The sequence below is a fragment of the Schistocerca nitens genome, chromosome 6 (assembly GCF_023898315.1).
Source record: "Schistocerca nitens isolate TAMUIC-IGC-003100 chromosome 6, iqSchNite1.1, whole genome shotgun sequence".
NCBI lineage: Eukaryota > Metazoa > Arthropoda > Insecta > Orthoptera > Acrididae > Schistocerca > Schistocerca nitens.
The window spans coordinates 497,169,480-497,185,452 of NC_064619.1; the positions used below are offsets into that span (position 1 = coordinate 497,169,480).

Here is a 15,973-nt window from a genome sequence, read left to right on the forward strand (position 1 = left end):
TATCCAGTGTTGTCGCTTAATTGAAACAAAAGCTGTTTTTACCAGTTACCCCATAATGCAATCGAACGTTTAAAAATTATTTAAATCTTATTCACGTTTTCGTTTTGTCACTTGAGTCTGAAATAAGACCCTCAAATAATTCAAATGTTTTATTCTCGACTTATCAAAGCTTGGTGCAGATATACTTTTTAGCTAGCTATTTCATTTTCTATAACAGGGTATTACAGTATGATGAGACGCGTAATGAAGCGTTTGGAGACCCGTATTCAGTCCTCAGTTGGGCCATCAAGATTTGAATATCTGTGGCTTCGCTTATCGCACCAGGCAACTTTTGGTATGTTGCTTTGAAAAGTCCACGGCCAGTTCCTTCCTCTCATAATCTAAAACCTCATATCGATAGTTCTTTCTCCAGTAATCACACCTTTTGACAAGATGTAAAACATCAAGCTTTATTTAGTTTGCTTTTCAGAGAACGCGTTCTGCTTTCCGCATAATGATAGCTCAATGTCAGCATGTCGAGGTTCTAGTTTGAAAACTCCTGTTTCACTCAGCATTCACAAAACTTTTACCGTATGTAAGTTAGAATTCAAAAGCTGTACAACAAAGGGTGGGTGCCTCACGGGTCCCTTCTTCAAACATTCAAGCCAAAATAACCTGGCAACACGGCCTGTAGCGTGATAAGAACAGACAAAGAAACAAATAAACAAACGGTCTTAGAGTTCTCCCAGAATCACCATGTCTTCGGAAATGGCGTATCGGTCATATAAACGCAACAAATTTTAAGAAAAGGCAATTCTGCTACAAGCATAATGATGTATCAATCACATCAACAGGCTTTTATCTTTAGATTTCAATACAAACACAACAAATTTTAAGTAAAAGCAAATAAACTTCACGCCTTATCTTTAACATATGCCACACGTGTCATTGGTAACTCGTGTTGCATTTACATTTTCAACTAGCTTAAATAAAAATGGATTTTATGTTACTGCTAGTGGTTTAGTTCATTTATTATGGTCTAGGAAATTGTCGTTACTGTAATAGCTTCAATGAGAAAAAAAGGGTAGCCTACATTTCCCCCTTATATCCCTGAAATCAGTTAGTAGCACATTGTACTAGTATTGGTAACTCATTGACTCAGATTTTTGTTTTATTTAATTGGTCATTACAAAATTAAAATTTAGTGATATGAATTAAGAAATCGTCCACTTCTATTGCTGCGAGTTCCATTCTGCTTATGCCCTCCGCGAGTCTTTCCTTTCTTCTTCTTGAATATAGATCTACTTACCCCTTTTAACACTACTTTCCTTCATCCTACAGGCAAATCAACGACCACCGTCGTCAGTGAAACGAACCCGAAGCATCGACTCATTTTTTCAGCCTGTCCATAAGCGGGCAGTTTTAGCTTGTACTCCAGCTTCTGGATCTTGGCTTGATGTGGAGGAAAGTACTGAAGTTGTGACTCCTGTTGCTTCAGCTTCTTCCCAACCCGTCGTGTATACTGCGTGTGACAGTTTTAGTAATGTGCTGGGGTCGCTTACTTCTTCTGAGTCTAATTCGTATACTGGGTCTAGTGTCCCCTAAGACATTGAAAATTTCTTAGATAAACATGTTGATGACTACACAAAATATCAACTCTTATCGAATCCTTGGCAACCGAAAGATGACTGTGAGTTTCCATTTTCCTTACACATGATCAATGGTAAAGAGGCGAAGCGATATTTTGGGAATAAATACCTCAGCAGATACCCTTGGCTTGTCTTTTCACATGCAAGAAGAGGTTTATTTTGTAAACACTGTCCGTTTGTTGCTACGGGATGCGTTGGCGGAGGTCAAAAAACTGTGCCGTTGCAAAAGCTTGTGACCAAACCGCTGACAAACTTCAAGGATATGGCAGGGCAGAATGGTGATTTGGCCGGCAGGTGTGGCAGAGCGGTTCTAGGCGCTTCAGTCTGGAACCGCGCGACCGCTACAGTCGCAGGTTCGAATCCTGCCTCGGGCATGGATGTGTGTGATGTCCTTAGGTTTAAGTAGTTCTAAGTTCTAGGGGACTGATGACCTAAGATGTTAAGTCCCATAGTGCTCAGAGCCATTTGCACCAATGGCGATTTGGAAGCACATGTCAGTCACATTTATCACAGAAGAGCCGTAGAACAGGGGAATGCATTCCTCAATACGTTCAATAAACCTCACTTGGAGGTAATCAACCGTGTACACCAACAGCGCAGCAAAGAGGTGGAAGGAAACAGGGAACGACTTCGTCCTATAGTCGAAACGGTTATTTTCCTTGGGCGGCAAAATCTACCATTCCGTGGACACAGAGATGATGGACAGATATTTCATAAACAGGCAAATTCCGAGAGCTCCATTGTTGCTGTGAACGAAGGAAATTTTAGAGAACTGCTAAGATTTAGAGTGTCTGCCGGCGATAAAAAACTGGAGCAACACCAGCAGTCAGCTTCGTCAAATGCTACATATATTAGTAAGACAACGCAATATGCTCTAATTTCATGCTTTGGGAAAGAGATTTCAGAGTAGCGTACGCTCATCACAATATTATTCAATACTTTTTGACTAGACAACAGATGCTTCTCACTCATGTCAGCTTAGCCATACGTTAAGATACGTACTTAACGGTAATATCCGTGAGAATTTCATTAGTTTCGTTGATGCGTTTGTAGAACTTGGTCATGCGAATTTCGAAGATGGCTATCAGTCTGATTAAGAAGATTGGAAAGAATCCAGGAAGCTAGTTAACACAGAAGAGAAGGTAGATGGAACTTCCACAGCTAGGGAGTTATCGTTAACTGGTAAGTTCATAGGTAAAATTGTCCTGTACCGGCTGAAGAATAGGCTCAAACTTCCACTGGAACATTGTGTTGGCATTGGAACGGACGGATGTGCTATTACGCTTTCCGAATTTCGAGGTGCTGCCACTGAAGTACAGAAGGAGGCCAGGAACGCTGTTAAGGCACCATGCTATAGCCACAGAATAAATAACTCTATATCCCGTAGTTCCAAGGTGCCTGCTGTTCGGGACGCTATATCATGTATTGCGAACACATAGAAAGAAGGATCCTTTATTGTATGATTACATGATAGCGGAACAAACACTGGTAGCAGTTACTTCTGTAAAATATCTGGGAATATGCGTGCGGAACGATTTGAAGTGGAATGATCATATAAAATTAATTGTTGGTAAGGCGGGTACCAGGTTGAGATTCATTGGGAGAGTCCTTAGAAAATGTAGTCCATCAACAAAGGAGGTGGCTTACAAAACACTCGTTCGACCTATACTTGAGTATTGCTCATCAGTGTGGGATCCGTACCAGATCGGGTTGACGGAAGAGATAGAGAAGATCCAAAGAAGAGCGGCGCGTTTCGTCACAGGGTTATTTGGTAACCGTGATAGCGTTACGGAGATGTTTAATAAACTCAAGTGGCAGACTCTGCAAGAGAGGCGCTCTGCATCGCGGTGTAGCTTGCTCGCCAGGTTTCGAGAGGGTGCGTTTCTGCATGAGGTATCGAATATATTGCTTCCCCCTACTTATACCTCCCGACGAGATCACGAATGTAAAATTAGAGAGATTAGAGCGCGTACGGAGGCTTTCAGACAGTCGTTCTTCCCGCGAACCATACGCGACTGGAACAGAAAAGGGAGGTAATGACAGTGGCACTTAAAGTGCCCTCCGCTACACATCGTTGGATGGCTTGCGGAGTAACAAATGTAGATGTAGACGTAGAATGAAAGAGGTCATTAATTTCTTCAAGACACACCCTAAAAGAAAAAGTGTCTTAATGAACACCTTGGGTTGTGCACTCACATCACTTTGTGAGACCCGGTGGGTAGAGAGACATGACAGTGTACTTCAGTTTTCAGCTGATCTTGTAAAAATTGTGGAGACTCTCGGAAAGATTGATGAGTGGCATGACCCGAGCACAGCTGGTAAGGCTGCTTCTCTGGTGTAAAATTTGTGCAGCTCACAATTTGTGTTGTCATTATTGTGCTATCTCTGACGCAGTCTCAAAGCAAACTATTGCAGAAACCTCTATTGGTCTCAATGACAGTGCTACACACGTCAAGAACACTATCGCTATTCTTGTCAGTCGTCGAGAAAATTTGGTCACTAGCTTCAGTAGCGTGTGGAAGCGTGCAGAGAAACTTGCGGATCAACCAGGCATCGAGCTCAATATTCCTCGCATACCTCGCTACGGTCGACGCCAAGTTTATCGTGACAACCCTCAAACAAATTCGGCAGAAGAATATTTCAGAGTAACAGTCTATGCTCCCCTACTGGACTTCATTATAACTTATTTACGAGAAAGATCCTCTGCTGAAACTTGGGATGTGTTCAACCTTTCTGTTTTCAGTCCAGAAAGTATTGTGAAGATCTCTGCAGGTGAAACTGAAAAAATTGCAGAGTCCTTCACCAACCGCTTCGGTTCGTTGCTTGACGTGGACAAAGGCATTGCTTCTCTTATGTTACGGGATGAAATGTTGTTGTGGCGAGAGAAATGGAATCAAGAAACAGAACGACAAAAAGAGCTTCCAACCATCGCCCTTGACATATTGGCTAGATGTGATAACGATGCATATCCTATAATACATAAGCTTTTATTGGTCCTGGCAACGCTTCCAGTGACAATTGCATCTGCTGAAAGATCGTTTTCGTCGTTGCGGCGCCTGAAAAGTTACTTAAGAACATCGATGAATGAAAGGCGACTCCTTGGTCTTGCACTTATGCATATTCATTACCAGATTCCTGTAGACGTAGAAAAACTAATTACAAGATTTTCAAAAAGTGGGCGTAGAAGGAGATTAGAATTTAATATTTAAGAGCAGTATTGTGAATATACATATTTAATATTAAATTTCATTTTATTTATACTTTTGCATTTTTATTTTATTTCTTATTTTTTCACAAGAAGAAAGAAAGAAATTTCTTATTGTTAATATATACATTCATGAAGAAAAACAGCTTATTATGAGCATAAAATGACGTAATTAACAATATAAGATGATTTCCTGAACAGATCCGTAGATCTCCTTTTACAAGGATATAGTACATGTCAAAGTATTTGCAAGTTTAGGTCAATTTAAAATAAACTAATTCGTATACACATACACTTACAGACCTCTAGTTAGAGACAATCATTAGATTTACCCTGGTATACAATACTTTTTTTACAAATAACTTATTACGTAATGTAATGCCACACTGTTCACTCATATCTTACTGCCAGTCACTGCACGCACTACACACACATTGTTTAATAACACTTCACTCATTGCGCGCACACACACACACACACACACACACACACACATACACTGGTGATCTCTGGGCCATTTTCTGTACCACAACTTTCCATTTGCTCTCCGGAAAAACTGAGTCAGCATCCCTCCATAATGAGTGAGATGTTGAGCTCGATAAAGAGGAAGAGGTGTTAGTATTGTGCTATGCATAGCTTGTGGGTAAGTATTTCTAGAAAGAAAAAAAGAAAGAAACATAATGTGAAAGTGTTATGTGGAATGTTGGATGTTTTATAATCATTGTTATTATTTATTTGTATAACTTTTTTTAACCAAACCCCCCACTCCGTTTTGTCTAAGTAATCCTTCAATGTATAAAATGTATTGCATAACAGGTACTTTTTAGCTGCCTTTTTAAATAAGTGTATTTTTGCAATACTTTAATCTCTTTTAGTAATTTGTCATACATTTTTATTCCTTGGTAGAAAACGCTGTTATGAGTTTTATGTATATTTTTTCTTGGTAAATGTAAGTTGAGTCAAGCTCTTGTTTCAGGGTCATGAACAGAGCTGTTTTGTGCAGTAATTACCAATGTTATTTTTGATGTGTACAACTGACTGGTAAATGTTTTCACACGGGGCAGTTAAAATCCCCAGTGTTTTGAACAGATCTATAGAATGAGCTCGAGTACTATTTTTGGTTTTATTCTTATGACTCTTTTCTGGAGTTTGAAAATTGTGTTCATACCTTGTGCATTTGTTTCCCAGAAAAGAATGCCATAGCTAAAAACTGAGTGTACATATGAATAGTATGTAACTAAAAGACACTGCATGTTACACACTGATGATCGGACTCTAAGGGCATTACATGCTTAAGACATTCTGTTTGCAAGTACCTTTGTGTGTTCACACCACTTCAACTGGGAATCAATATTCATTCCTAGAAATTTTGCATTTGTTACACAGTCTATAGACGCACCATCTACATTTAATTTAAGATTGTCATTTTCCCTCTTCAATCTGAAAGTCATGGCATTAGTTTCTTTTATCCTATTGCCCAATCGTAAACTTCCTTGAGAGTTTAATTTGCTTTCTCTGCAAGGAGTTCTCCTGTTTTCATAGTGACTATAATATTGCTGTCATCAGCGAAGAGAATTTTTTCACTATGAGCAATACTACTGGGAAAGTCATTGATGTATATCAGGGATAGTATTGGTCCTAATATGCTACACTCCTGGCCATTAAAATTGCTACACCACGAAGATGACGTGCTACAGACGCGAAATTTAACCGACAGGAAGAAGATGCTGTGATATGCAAATGATTAGCTTTTCAGAGCATTCACACAAGGTTGGAGCCGGTGGCGACACCTACAACGTGCTGACATGAAGAAAGTTTCCAATCGATTTCTCATACACAAACAGCAGTTGACCGGCGTTGCCGGGTGAAACGTTGTGATGCCTCGGGTAAGGAGGAGAAATACGTACCATCACGTTTCCGACTTTGATGAAGGTCGGATTGTAGCCTATCGCGATTGTGGTTTATCGTATCGCGACATTACTGCTCGCGTTGGTCGAGATCCAATGACTGTTAGCAGAATATGGAATCGATGGGTTCAGGAGGGTAATACGGACTGCTGGTTCCCAACGGCCTCCTATCACTAGCAGCCGAGATGACAGGCATCTTATCCGAACGGCTTTAACGGATCGTGCAGCCACGTCTCGATCCCTGAGTCAACAGATGGGGACGTTTGCAAGGCAACAACCATCTGCACCAACAGTTCGACGACGTTTTCAGACAGCATGGACTATCAGTTCGGAGACCATGGCTGCGGTTACCCTTGGCACTACATCACAGACAGGAGCGCCTGCGATGGTGTACTCAACGACGAACCTGGGTGCACGAATGGCAAAACGTCATTTTTTCGGATGAATCCAGGTTCTGTTTACAGTTTCATGATGGTCGCATCCGTGTTTGGCAACATCGCGGTGAACGCACATTGGAAGCGTGTATTCGTCATCGCCATGCTGGCGTATCACCCGGCGTGATGGTATGGGGTGCCACTGGTGACACGTCTCGGTCACCTCTTGTTCGCATTGATGGCACTTTGAACAGTGGACGTTACATTTCAGATGTGTTACGACCCGTGGCTCTACCATTCATTCGATCCCTGTGAAATCCTACATTTCAGCAGGATAATGCACGACGGCATGTTGCAGGTCCTGTACAGGTCTTTCTGCATACAGAAAATGTTCAACTGCTGCCCTGGCCAGCACATTCTCCAGATCTCTCACCAATTGAAAACGTCTGGTCAATGGTGGCCGAGCAACTGGCTCGCCACAATATGCCAGTCACTACTCTTGATGAACTGTGGTATCGTGTTGAAGCTGCATGGGCAGCTGTACCTGTACACGCCATCCAAGCTCTGTTTGAATCAATGCCCAGGCGTATGAAGGGCCGTTATTAAGGCCAGAGGTGGTTGTTCTGGGTACTGATTTCTCAGGATCTATGCACCCAAATTGCGTGAAAATGTAATCACAAGTCAGTTCTAGTATAATATATTTGTCCAATGAATACTCATTTATCATCTGCATTTCTACTTGGTGTAGCAATTTTAGTGGCCAGTAGTGTACCTTGCAGAACCCCTATATTAATGTATTTTGGTTCTGATAAGTGTTTCACTAAATGTTTAGCGTTAAGAGTAAATGATACATTGGTGACAGATGTGTATAGTGTTGCAGAACTTTTTAACATACATTTTATAACTGTTATTGACAAGATGGGGTTGTCAGGTTCTGTAGTTGCTGCTATGGAATACCTCAGACCAGACATTTCAAGTAACTTCCATAATATGAATTTGACTCTCACTACCCCAACAGAAATAAAATCCATCATAAAATCTTTAAAATCAAAAACATCTAGTGGGTATGATGAAATATCAACAAAGTTAATTAAAGAATGTGATTCTGAGTTAAGTAACAAATTAAGCTATCTTTGTAACCAGTCATTTACTAGTGGAATATTTCCTGAATGGTTAAAATATGCTGAAGTTAAGCCACTGTTTAAGAAGGGAGATAAAGAAATAGCATCAACTTTCCATCCAATTTCACTTTTGCCAGCATTCTCAAAAATTTTAGAAAAAGTAATGTACAATCGGCTTCATAACCATCTTATCTCAAATAACATACTCTCAAAGTCGCAGTTCGGATTTCTAAAGGGTTCTGATATTGAGAAGGCTATCTACACTTACAGTGAAAATGTGCTTAATTCATTAGAAAAAAAATTGCAACTGGTATATTTTGTGATCTGTCAAAGGCATTTGACTGTGTAAATCACACTATCCTTTTAAGTAAATTAGAATATTATAGTGTAACAAGAAATGCTGCAAAATGGTTCAAATCTTATATATCTGGCAGGAAACAAAGGGTGTTATTAGGAAAGAGACATGTATCAAGCTATCAGGCATCATCCAACTTGGAACTAATTACATGTGGGGTCCCACAAGGTTCCATTTTAGGGTCCCTACTTTTTCTTGTGTATATCAATGACCTTTCATCAGTAACATTACCAGAAACCAAGTTCGTTTTGTTTGCTGATGATACAAACATTGCAATAAATAGCAAATCAAGTGTAGTCTTAGAAAGGTCAGCTAATAAAATATTTGTGGACATTAATCATTGGTACCTAGCCAATGCTTTGTCACTAAACTTTGAAAAAACACACTACATGCAGTTCAGAACTTGTAAGGGGTGTCCCACGAGTATATGCCTAACATACGATGACAAGCAGATAGAAGAAATGGACAGTGTTAAATTCTCGGGATTACAGCTTGATAATAAATTCAACTGGGAGGAGCACACCACAGAACTGCTGAAGAGTCTTAACAAATCTCTATTTGCAATGCGAATTGTGTCAGACATAGGGAATATAAAAATGAAAAAGCTGGCATACTATGCTTACTTTCATTCCATAATGTCATATGGGATTATTTTTTGGGGCAATTCATTAAGCCAAGCTAAAGTTTTCCGGGCACAAAAACGTGCAGTAAGAGTTATATGTGGTGTGAACTCAAGGACATCCTGCAGAAGGCTGTTTAGGGAACTAGGGATACTAGCTACTGCTTCCCAATATATTTATTCCTTAATGAAATTTGTCATTAAAAATATATCACTTTTTCAAACCAACAGCTCAATTGATGGTATCAATACTAGAAATAAGAATAATCTTCACAAGGATTAAAGTCACAGCCTTGTACAAAAAGATTCAGGAACACACATTTTCAATAACTTGCCAGCAGCCATAAAAAGCTTAACAACCAATGAAATTCAGTTTAAGAGAAGCCTAAAGGATTTATTGGTGGACAACTCCTTCTACTCCATTCATGAATTTCTCAGTAGAACCAACTGATTTGTGTGTATATATGTATATAAGTACAATATAACTTCTGCAAAATTTCAGTGCAGTAATGTGTTCATTGTAAATAAGTGTGTGTGTGTTTGTGTGTAAGTACAATCTAACTTCTGGACCAGTTCAGTGCAGTAATGTGTTCATTGTAAATAAGTATTTAGTAGTTGTATTACACGTTTATTACCTTATAAATAATTTAAAAACTTTTTTATTTTAAATTCAGTGCATTAGTATTTGTAAAATGATTCTTTCATACAGCGTTCATTAAAAATTACGATCATGCCACTTGGGACCTATGGAATGGTACATTAGCTTATTTGTTTGAGTTGTAAATATTTGTCAAGTATTGTTGTTTTTCTGACATGTTCTACATCCTGGAGGACCTCCTCACTACGGATCAATTGGAATGAAAGTAAATCTACTCTACTCTACTCTAATCTAATCTAATTAATCTGTCTTCCATAATTGTCAGTTTTTTGTCCATTTGCCCACGGACTACGTTGCACAGGAAGCGACTAACCACTTTATTCTGTCTGACCCCAGAAAACAACTTGGTCATAACAACCTACGGCTTGGAATAAACCTGTATTAACGACGAGCCTTCTCGTCGGATTTTACCACCGCCGACGTAGCCGAACTTGTCATCAGAGCGGACATATTCGCTCATTACAATCTACTGCCGAACATGAGGTTCTCACGCCTAGTCGACGACACCACAGCCTTAACAGTGTCCGGATTACGGTGGAATGCAGCTGTTCGTATTGCCAGAGTACTGCAGGGAGCTGATGGTGAGTACGCCGAGCTGCTGAATGGATTTCCGACTCTCACACGACCCCCTGGAGTGCCTAAGGAGATAAGTCATGAAGCTGTCCACTATATAGAGACTCCCGACCGTCTCCCCACGTTTTGCAGATGGCGACATTTGGCACCAGGCCGTCTTAAAATCGTGAAAGCAGAGTTTGATAGTATGATTCACGAAGGTGTAATGCGACCTTCCAGCCCCTGGTCTCCACCACTACATTTGGTACTGAAAAACTGTGGTGCATGGCGGCATTATGGGGACTACAGGGCCATGAATGCCAGAACAATACCAAACAGATACTCAGTGCCGTTGCTACGTTATAACTACGCTTTGAATGGTGCAATTATTTTTAGCGGCCTGGACTATGCAAAAGCGTACGCACAGATGCCTGAAGCTGTACGAGACATTCCCAAGACAGCGATCATCACTCTTTTTGGCTTGTTTGAGATCGAATTTATGACTTTTGGACTCAGAAATGCTGCTCAAACATGGCAACGTTTGATTGACTCATTTCTACAGGGCCTAACATTTGCTTTTGCTTACGTGGACAATATTTTAGTTTTTTTGTCATCGGCAGAGCAACATCGGCAGCATTTAACAGAAGTGTGTAAGGGCTTAGAACACTACGGCGTCGTCCTGAACACCGTCAAATATGTCTTTGGCCAACCCCAAGTGGATTTCCTAGGCATTGGATAACATCAGCAGTATCGCTACCACTGTCAGAGAAGGTGGAATCCATTTTACGGATTTCATTCCCAAATACGGCTAAGAAATTGAGTCGATTCCTGTGTTGAATTACAGGAACCGTTAATTGCAGCGCTCGCCGGCCGAAAGAACAAGGGTAACTCGCCCAATATTATGGATTGATAGCATGTGTGTGGCGTCTGAAGCGGCCAAAAAGCGCATTGCAGACGTCGCACTACTGGCGCACCTTATGCCTATTGCACCTTTGGCCCTAGTGGTTCGCGCTAGACAAAAGGCGACCGACGCCACGTTGCAACAACGACACATGGCAAACACTCGCCTTTTTCTCGCGCAAACTATCGCTCTCACGAAAGGTGTGGAGCGCCTACACAGAGAACTTCTGGCCGTTTATGAGTCTATCAAATACTTCAGATCTCAGGCTAAAGACTTTTTTATCTACACTGATCACAATCCGCTAACCTACGCCTTTCGCCAGAACAATATGAACTGCTCACCTAGGCAACACAGTCAGCTTAATGATCATCTCACAATTCAGGATGGACGTCCGGCACATCTGCAGCATCGACTATGTGGCAGCTGATTATTTGTCTCGGGTCGGAAGCATTACTAGCACGATCGATTATGCCAAACTCGCTGCTGCTCAACAGCCTGATCAAGAACTACAATGACTCTTATCAACAGGGATATCGGCGTTGGATCTGCAACTTATCCAAATTCCAGGGACTGATGTCAAGCTGTATTGGGACATGACCGCATCAACACCGCGGCCATTCCTACCAATTGCCTTCAATATGCTGCACGACTTGTGCCGCCCTGATATTTGACCGACAACCTGCCTAGTGACGAATCGTAACATGTGGCTGGGTAAACAGAAAGACTGCTGTGAATGGGCGCCGTATTGTCTTAAGAATGCCAACTCAGCAAGGTATACCGTCACATCCAAGCACCGATAAGGAAATTTCTGATCACGACGGCCCGTTTCAGTCACGTCCACATCAACGTCGTTGGTCCGTTGCCATCGTGCGACAGCCAACGTTACACCGTTACACCAGCTGGCCCAAAGCCGCATCAGTAGACAACGTTACAGCAGAAACTCTGGCTTTCGCGTCCGTGTTGTATTGGATGTCACATTTTGGCTGTCCGTTACACGTCACGACAGACAGAGGACGTCAGTTTGAACCCGACCTGTTCAGACAACGCCCGAAGTTTTGCAGCACAGCTCACCAAAAAATGACGAGCGAGCTATCCACCCAGCCAGTAACGAGATGATCGAGAGATGGCACCATTCACTTAAAGGCAGCGCTTTATCTGATCTGGCTTAACGAAAGCGCCGGCACGAAGATGAAGAACGCAAGAGCAGAGGGGGCTGTGAGACGACGTCAGCCAATAGCACGCGGACTAGGACGTCACCACGACAGGAGCGGCCTCTACCCGAAGACAATATAAGCGCAGCTCCTGCCAGCCTCGGCCGGACAGTAGAAGAGTGGACAGAAGCAGACCGGCACTAGCAGACCCGGACTAGAAACCAGAGAGCCGTAGAAGAGCCATCATCTTAACTGTTAGAGAAGTGCCTTATAGTTGTACAGGCGTTGTCTATAGCGAAGGACATTGATTATCTGCATGTCGCCCATCGCTTGTGACAACCAATTGTAAATCAAAGTTAAGTATTGTCAATCTATTTCATTGTAATAAGAACCATTAACGTGATTTGCTTGAATTGTTGTATAACTATCCGAGAAAGCAGCATCCTTTAGGCACCCTATAAGAGACGAGTGGGCAGGAGACCACAGTATCTGGGCCTTACTATCGATGAGAAATTAACATGGCTGCCCCACCTTAAGGAACTGAAACTGTAATGTCTCAAGGCCATAAACATACACTATGTGATCAAAAGAATCTGAAAACCTGGCTGAAAATGACTTACAAGTTCGTGGCACCCTCCATCGGTAATTCTGGAATTCAATATGGTGTTGGCCCACCCTTAGGCTTGATGGCAACTTCCACTCCCGCAGGCATACGTTCAATCAGATGCTGGAAGGTTTTTTGGGGAATGGAAACCCATTCTTCATGAAGTGCTGCACTGAGGAGAGGTATCAATGTCGGTCGGTGAGGCCTGGCACGAAGTTGGCGTTCCAAAACATCTCTAAGGTGTTCTATAAAAAAAAAAAGGTTCAAATGTGCGTGAAATCTTATGGGACTTAACTGCTAAGGTCATCAGCCCCTAAGCTTACACACTACTTAACCTAAATTATCCTAAGGACAAACACACACACCCATGCTCGAGGGAGGACTCGAACCTCCGCCGGGACCAGCCGCACAGCCCATGACTGCAGCGCCTCAGACCGCTCGGATCATCCCGTGCGGCTGGTGTTCTATAGAGTTCAGGTCAGGATGCTGTGCAGGCCAGTTCATTACAGGGATGTTATTGTCGTGTAACCACTCCGCCACAGGCCGTGCACTATCGATAGTGTTGAAACATGTAATCGCCATCCCCGAATCGCTCTTCAACCATGGAAAGCAAGAAGGTGCTTGAAACATCAATGTAGGTCTGTACTGCGATAGAACCACGCAAAACAACAAGGGGTGCGAGCTCCCTCCATGAAGAACACGACCACACCATAACACCACCACCTCTGAATTTTACTGTTGGCACTACACACTCTGGCAGATGACGTTCACCAGGCATTCGGCATACCCACACTCTGCCATCGGATCGCCGCATTGTGTACCGTGATTCGTCACTCCATACAACGTTTTTCCACTGTCCAGTGGTCCAATGTTTACGCTCCTTACGCCAATCGATGCGTCGTTTGTCATTTAAGTGCGCGATTGTGACTTATGAGTAGCCGCTCGACCATGAAATCCAAGTTTTCTCACCTCCCACCTAATTGTCATAGTACTTGCAGTGGTTTCTAATGCAGTTTAGAATTCCTGTGTGATGGTCTGTATAGATGCCTATTACGTATTACGACTCTCTTCAACTGTCGGCGGTCTCTGTCAGTCAACAGACGAGGTCGGCCTGTAGGCTTTTGTGCTGTACGTGTTCCTTCACGTTTGCACTTCACTATTACATCAGAAACAGTGGACCTAGGGATGTTTAGGAGTGTGGAAATCTCGCTTACAGACTTATGACACAAGTGACACCCAATCACCTGACCACGTTTGAAGGCCATGAGTTCCGCAGTGTGCCCCATTCTGCTCTCTTACGATGTGTCTAATAACTACTGAGATCGCTGATAAGGAGTACCTGGCAGTAGGTGGCAGCGTAATGCGCCTAATATGACAAAAGTATGTTTTTGGGGGTGTCCGGATACTTTTGACCTCATAGTATACTTAAATTCGTCAGTCATAGGTATTGGGGAGCCTACAGGGCACGTCTGCTCCAATTTCATAAGGACTTGTGTGACCCTGGCTTGAATACTGTAATGTTGTTGCTTTAATTTGCTACGAAAGCGGTACTGATAGACAAAAAAAGCAGGTTAAAAGCTGTGAGCTGTCTGGGGAAGTTAACCTTGCATTACTGAGCAACTGTTTCACCAGGTATCCAGTCTAGCTTACCAAATTCCCAACCAGACTAACATTAATTATAATCTTTTAATAGTCATACGACAACCGGTGATATATATATATATATATATATATATATATATATATATATATATATATATATATAAGAGAATTTAAATAAAAAGAAATAAATCAGTTTATATTTGGAAATTTATTTTAACATTGATCATTGAAATTTCAGCATATTAAATGTGAGTCATAACTAAACTGGTGCCTTATTTAGGATTGTGAAAATGTGAGTTTGTAATCTTACAGAACACATCAAATATGGAGCCAAGATTGGGAGACTGCATACAACACTGCATTCATAAAATAACACACAAAGAACGTTGAAACATATGCAAGAGGAAATTAACCACAACCAACCGATTCAATTTTCACCCAAAGAAGTTACGTTCGTAGCGCAATCCTGTCCGTCATGTAATTACCACACACTGGTATGTTAAATTCATACTAACTCTCTGTGAAATCTTCCCGAAAAGAATAGCTGAGGGCTGCTTTGATGATTACACCACATGCTACACGTGGTCAACTTGGTTTACACAGAGCTTAACTCCACAATAATTTTGATAATTAAAATAAATTACATCGAAACGCAATTTACAAAAGAAAAACCTCGAACTGGTTACTATCGTCTTACTATTAACCTGATGGGTCAAACAATTGTATAAGCACGTGGTACTGGTCTCACAAAGTACACCCCACGTGGGTTGAACATAAAGAAAAGTTGCTATATTGAAAAATATTGTCAAAACGAGACGCTATAATCTGACGCACATTCGCATTTAAGATTGATGATGTTAGTTAGAGTTACTGATCAACACATGGTTCCACTTTACTCACAAAGTAGTGACAAAGCAACTACTGGAAGATATTTTGAACTGTACACTCGAATCACACTGCATTGCAATTTAAGATAACATAAGATATTTTAGAGCTAAACCTGAAATAAAGGTGATTAAATTTTCAGTTAGGCTGAACTTAAGAAATCCATTGTCCTACGGACTTAGCAGACACGCGCTTAGCCAGAGATCTTACCACTTCAGACGCTCGCCGGTGACAGACTGACCTGCGCTCCTACCGAGCGTGCTTCACAAATACAAACGGAAGTGACCAGAGAGGCAGCTCCCTATACCAACATGGCAAGGGACGGACATGACCATACTAAGGACAGAAACCTCTTTGCTTTTAGAAAGCGTAGCTACCTGTTACGACGTTGATCCTACTGTTCTCTAGCAG

General features: G+C 41.6%; 1 protein-coding gene across 1 annotated transcript; it reads left to right on the forward strand.

Annotated features, from left to right (window-relative positions):
- The first annotated feature begins 243 nt into the window (after positions 1 to 243).
- Positions 244 to 4,837, forward strand: LOC126263425 (uncharacterized). The gene is made up of 2 exons (XM_049960519.1): positions 244 to 334; positions 4,023 to 4,837. Exons 1-2 carry the CDS (start codon positions 244 to 246, stop codon positions 4,835 to 4,837), a joined length of 906 nt encoding a protein of 301 aa, XP_049816476.1.
- The last annotated feature ends 11,136 nt before the right edge of the window (positions 4,838 to 15,973 follow it).

Excerpts from the sequence above, each read along its gene's own strand:
- LOC126263425 (XM_049960519.1), top strand. The coding sequence starts at position 244 with ATGAAGCGTTTGGAGACCCGTATTCAGTCCTCAGTTGGGCCATCAAGA. Across the intron at positions 335-4,022 it reads ATCGCACCAGGCAACTTTTG|TCTCAAAGCAAACTATTGCA; the intron begins GTATGTTGCTTT and ends TCTCTGACGCAG.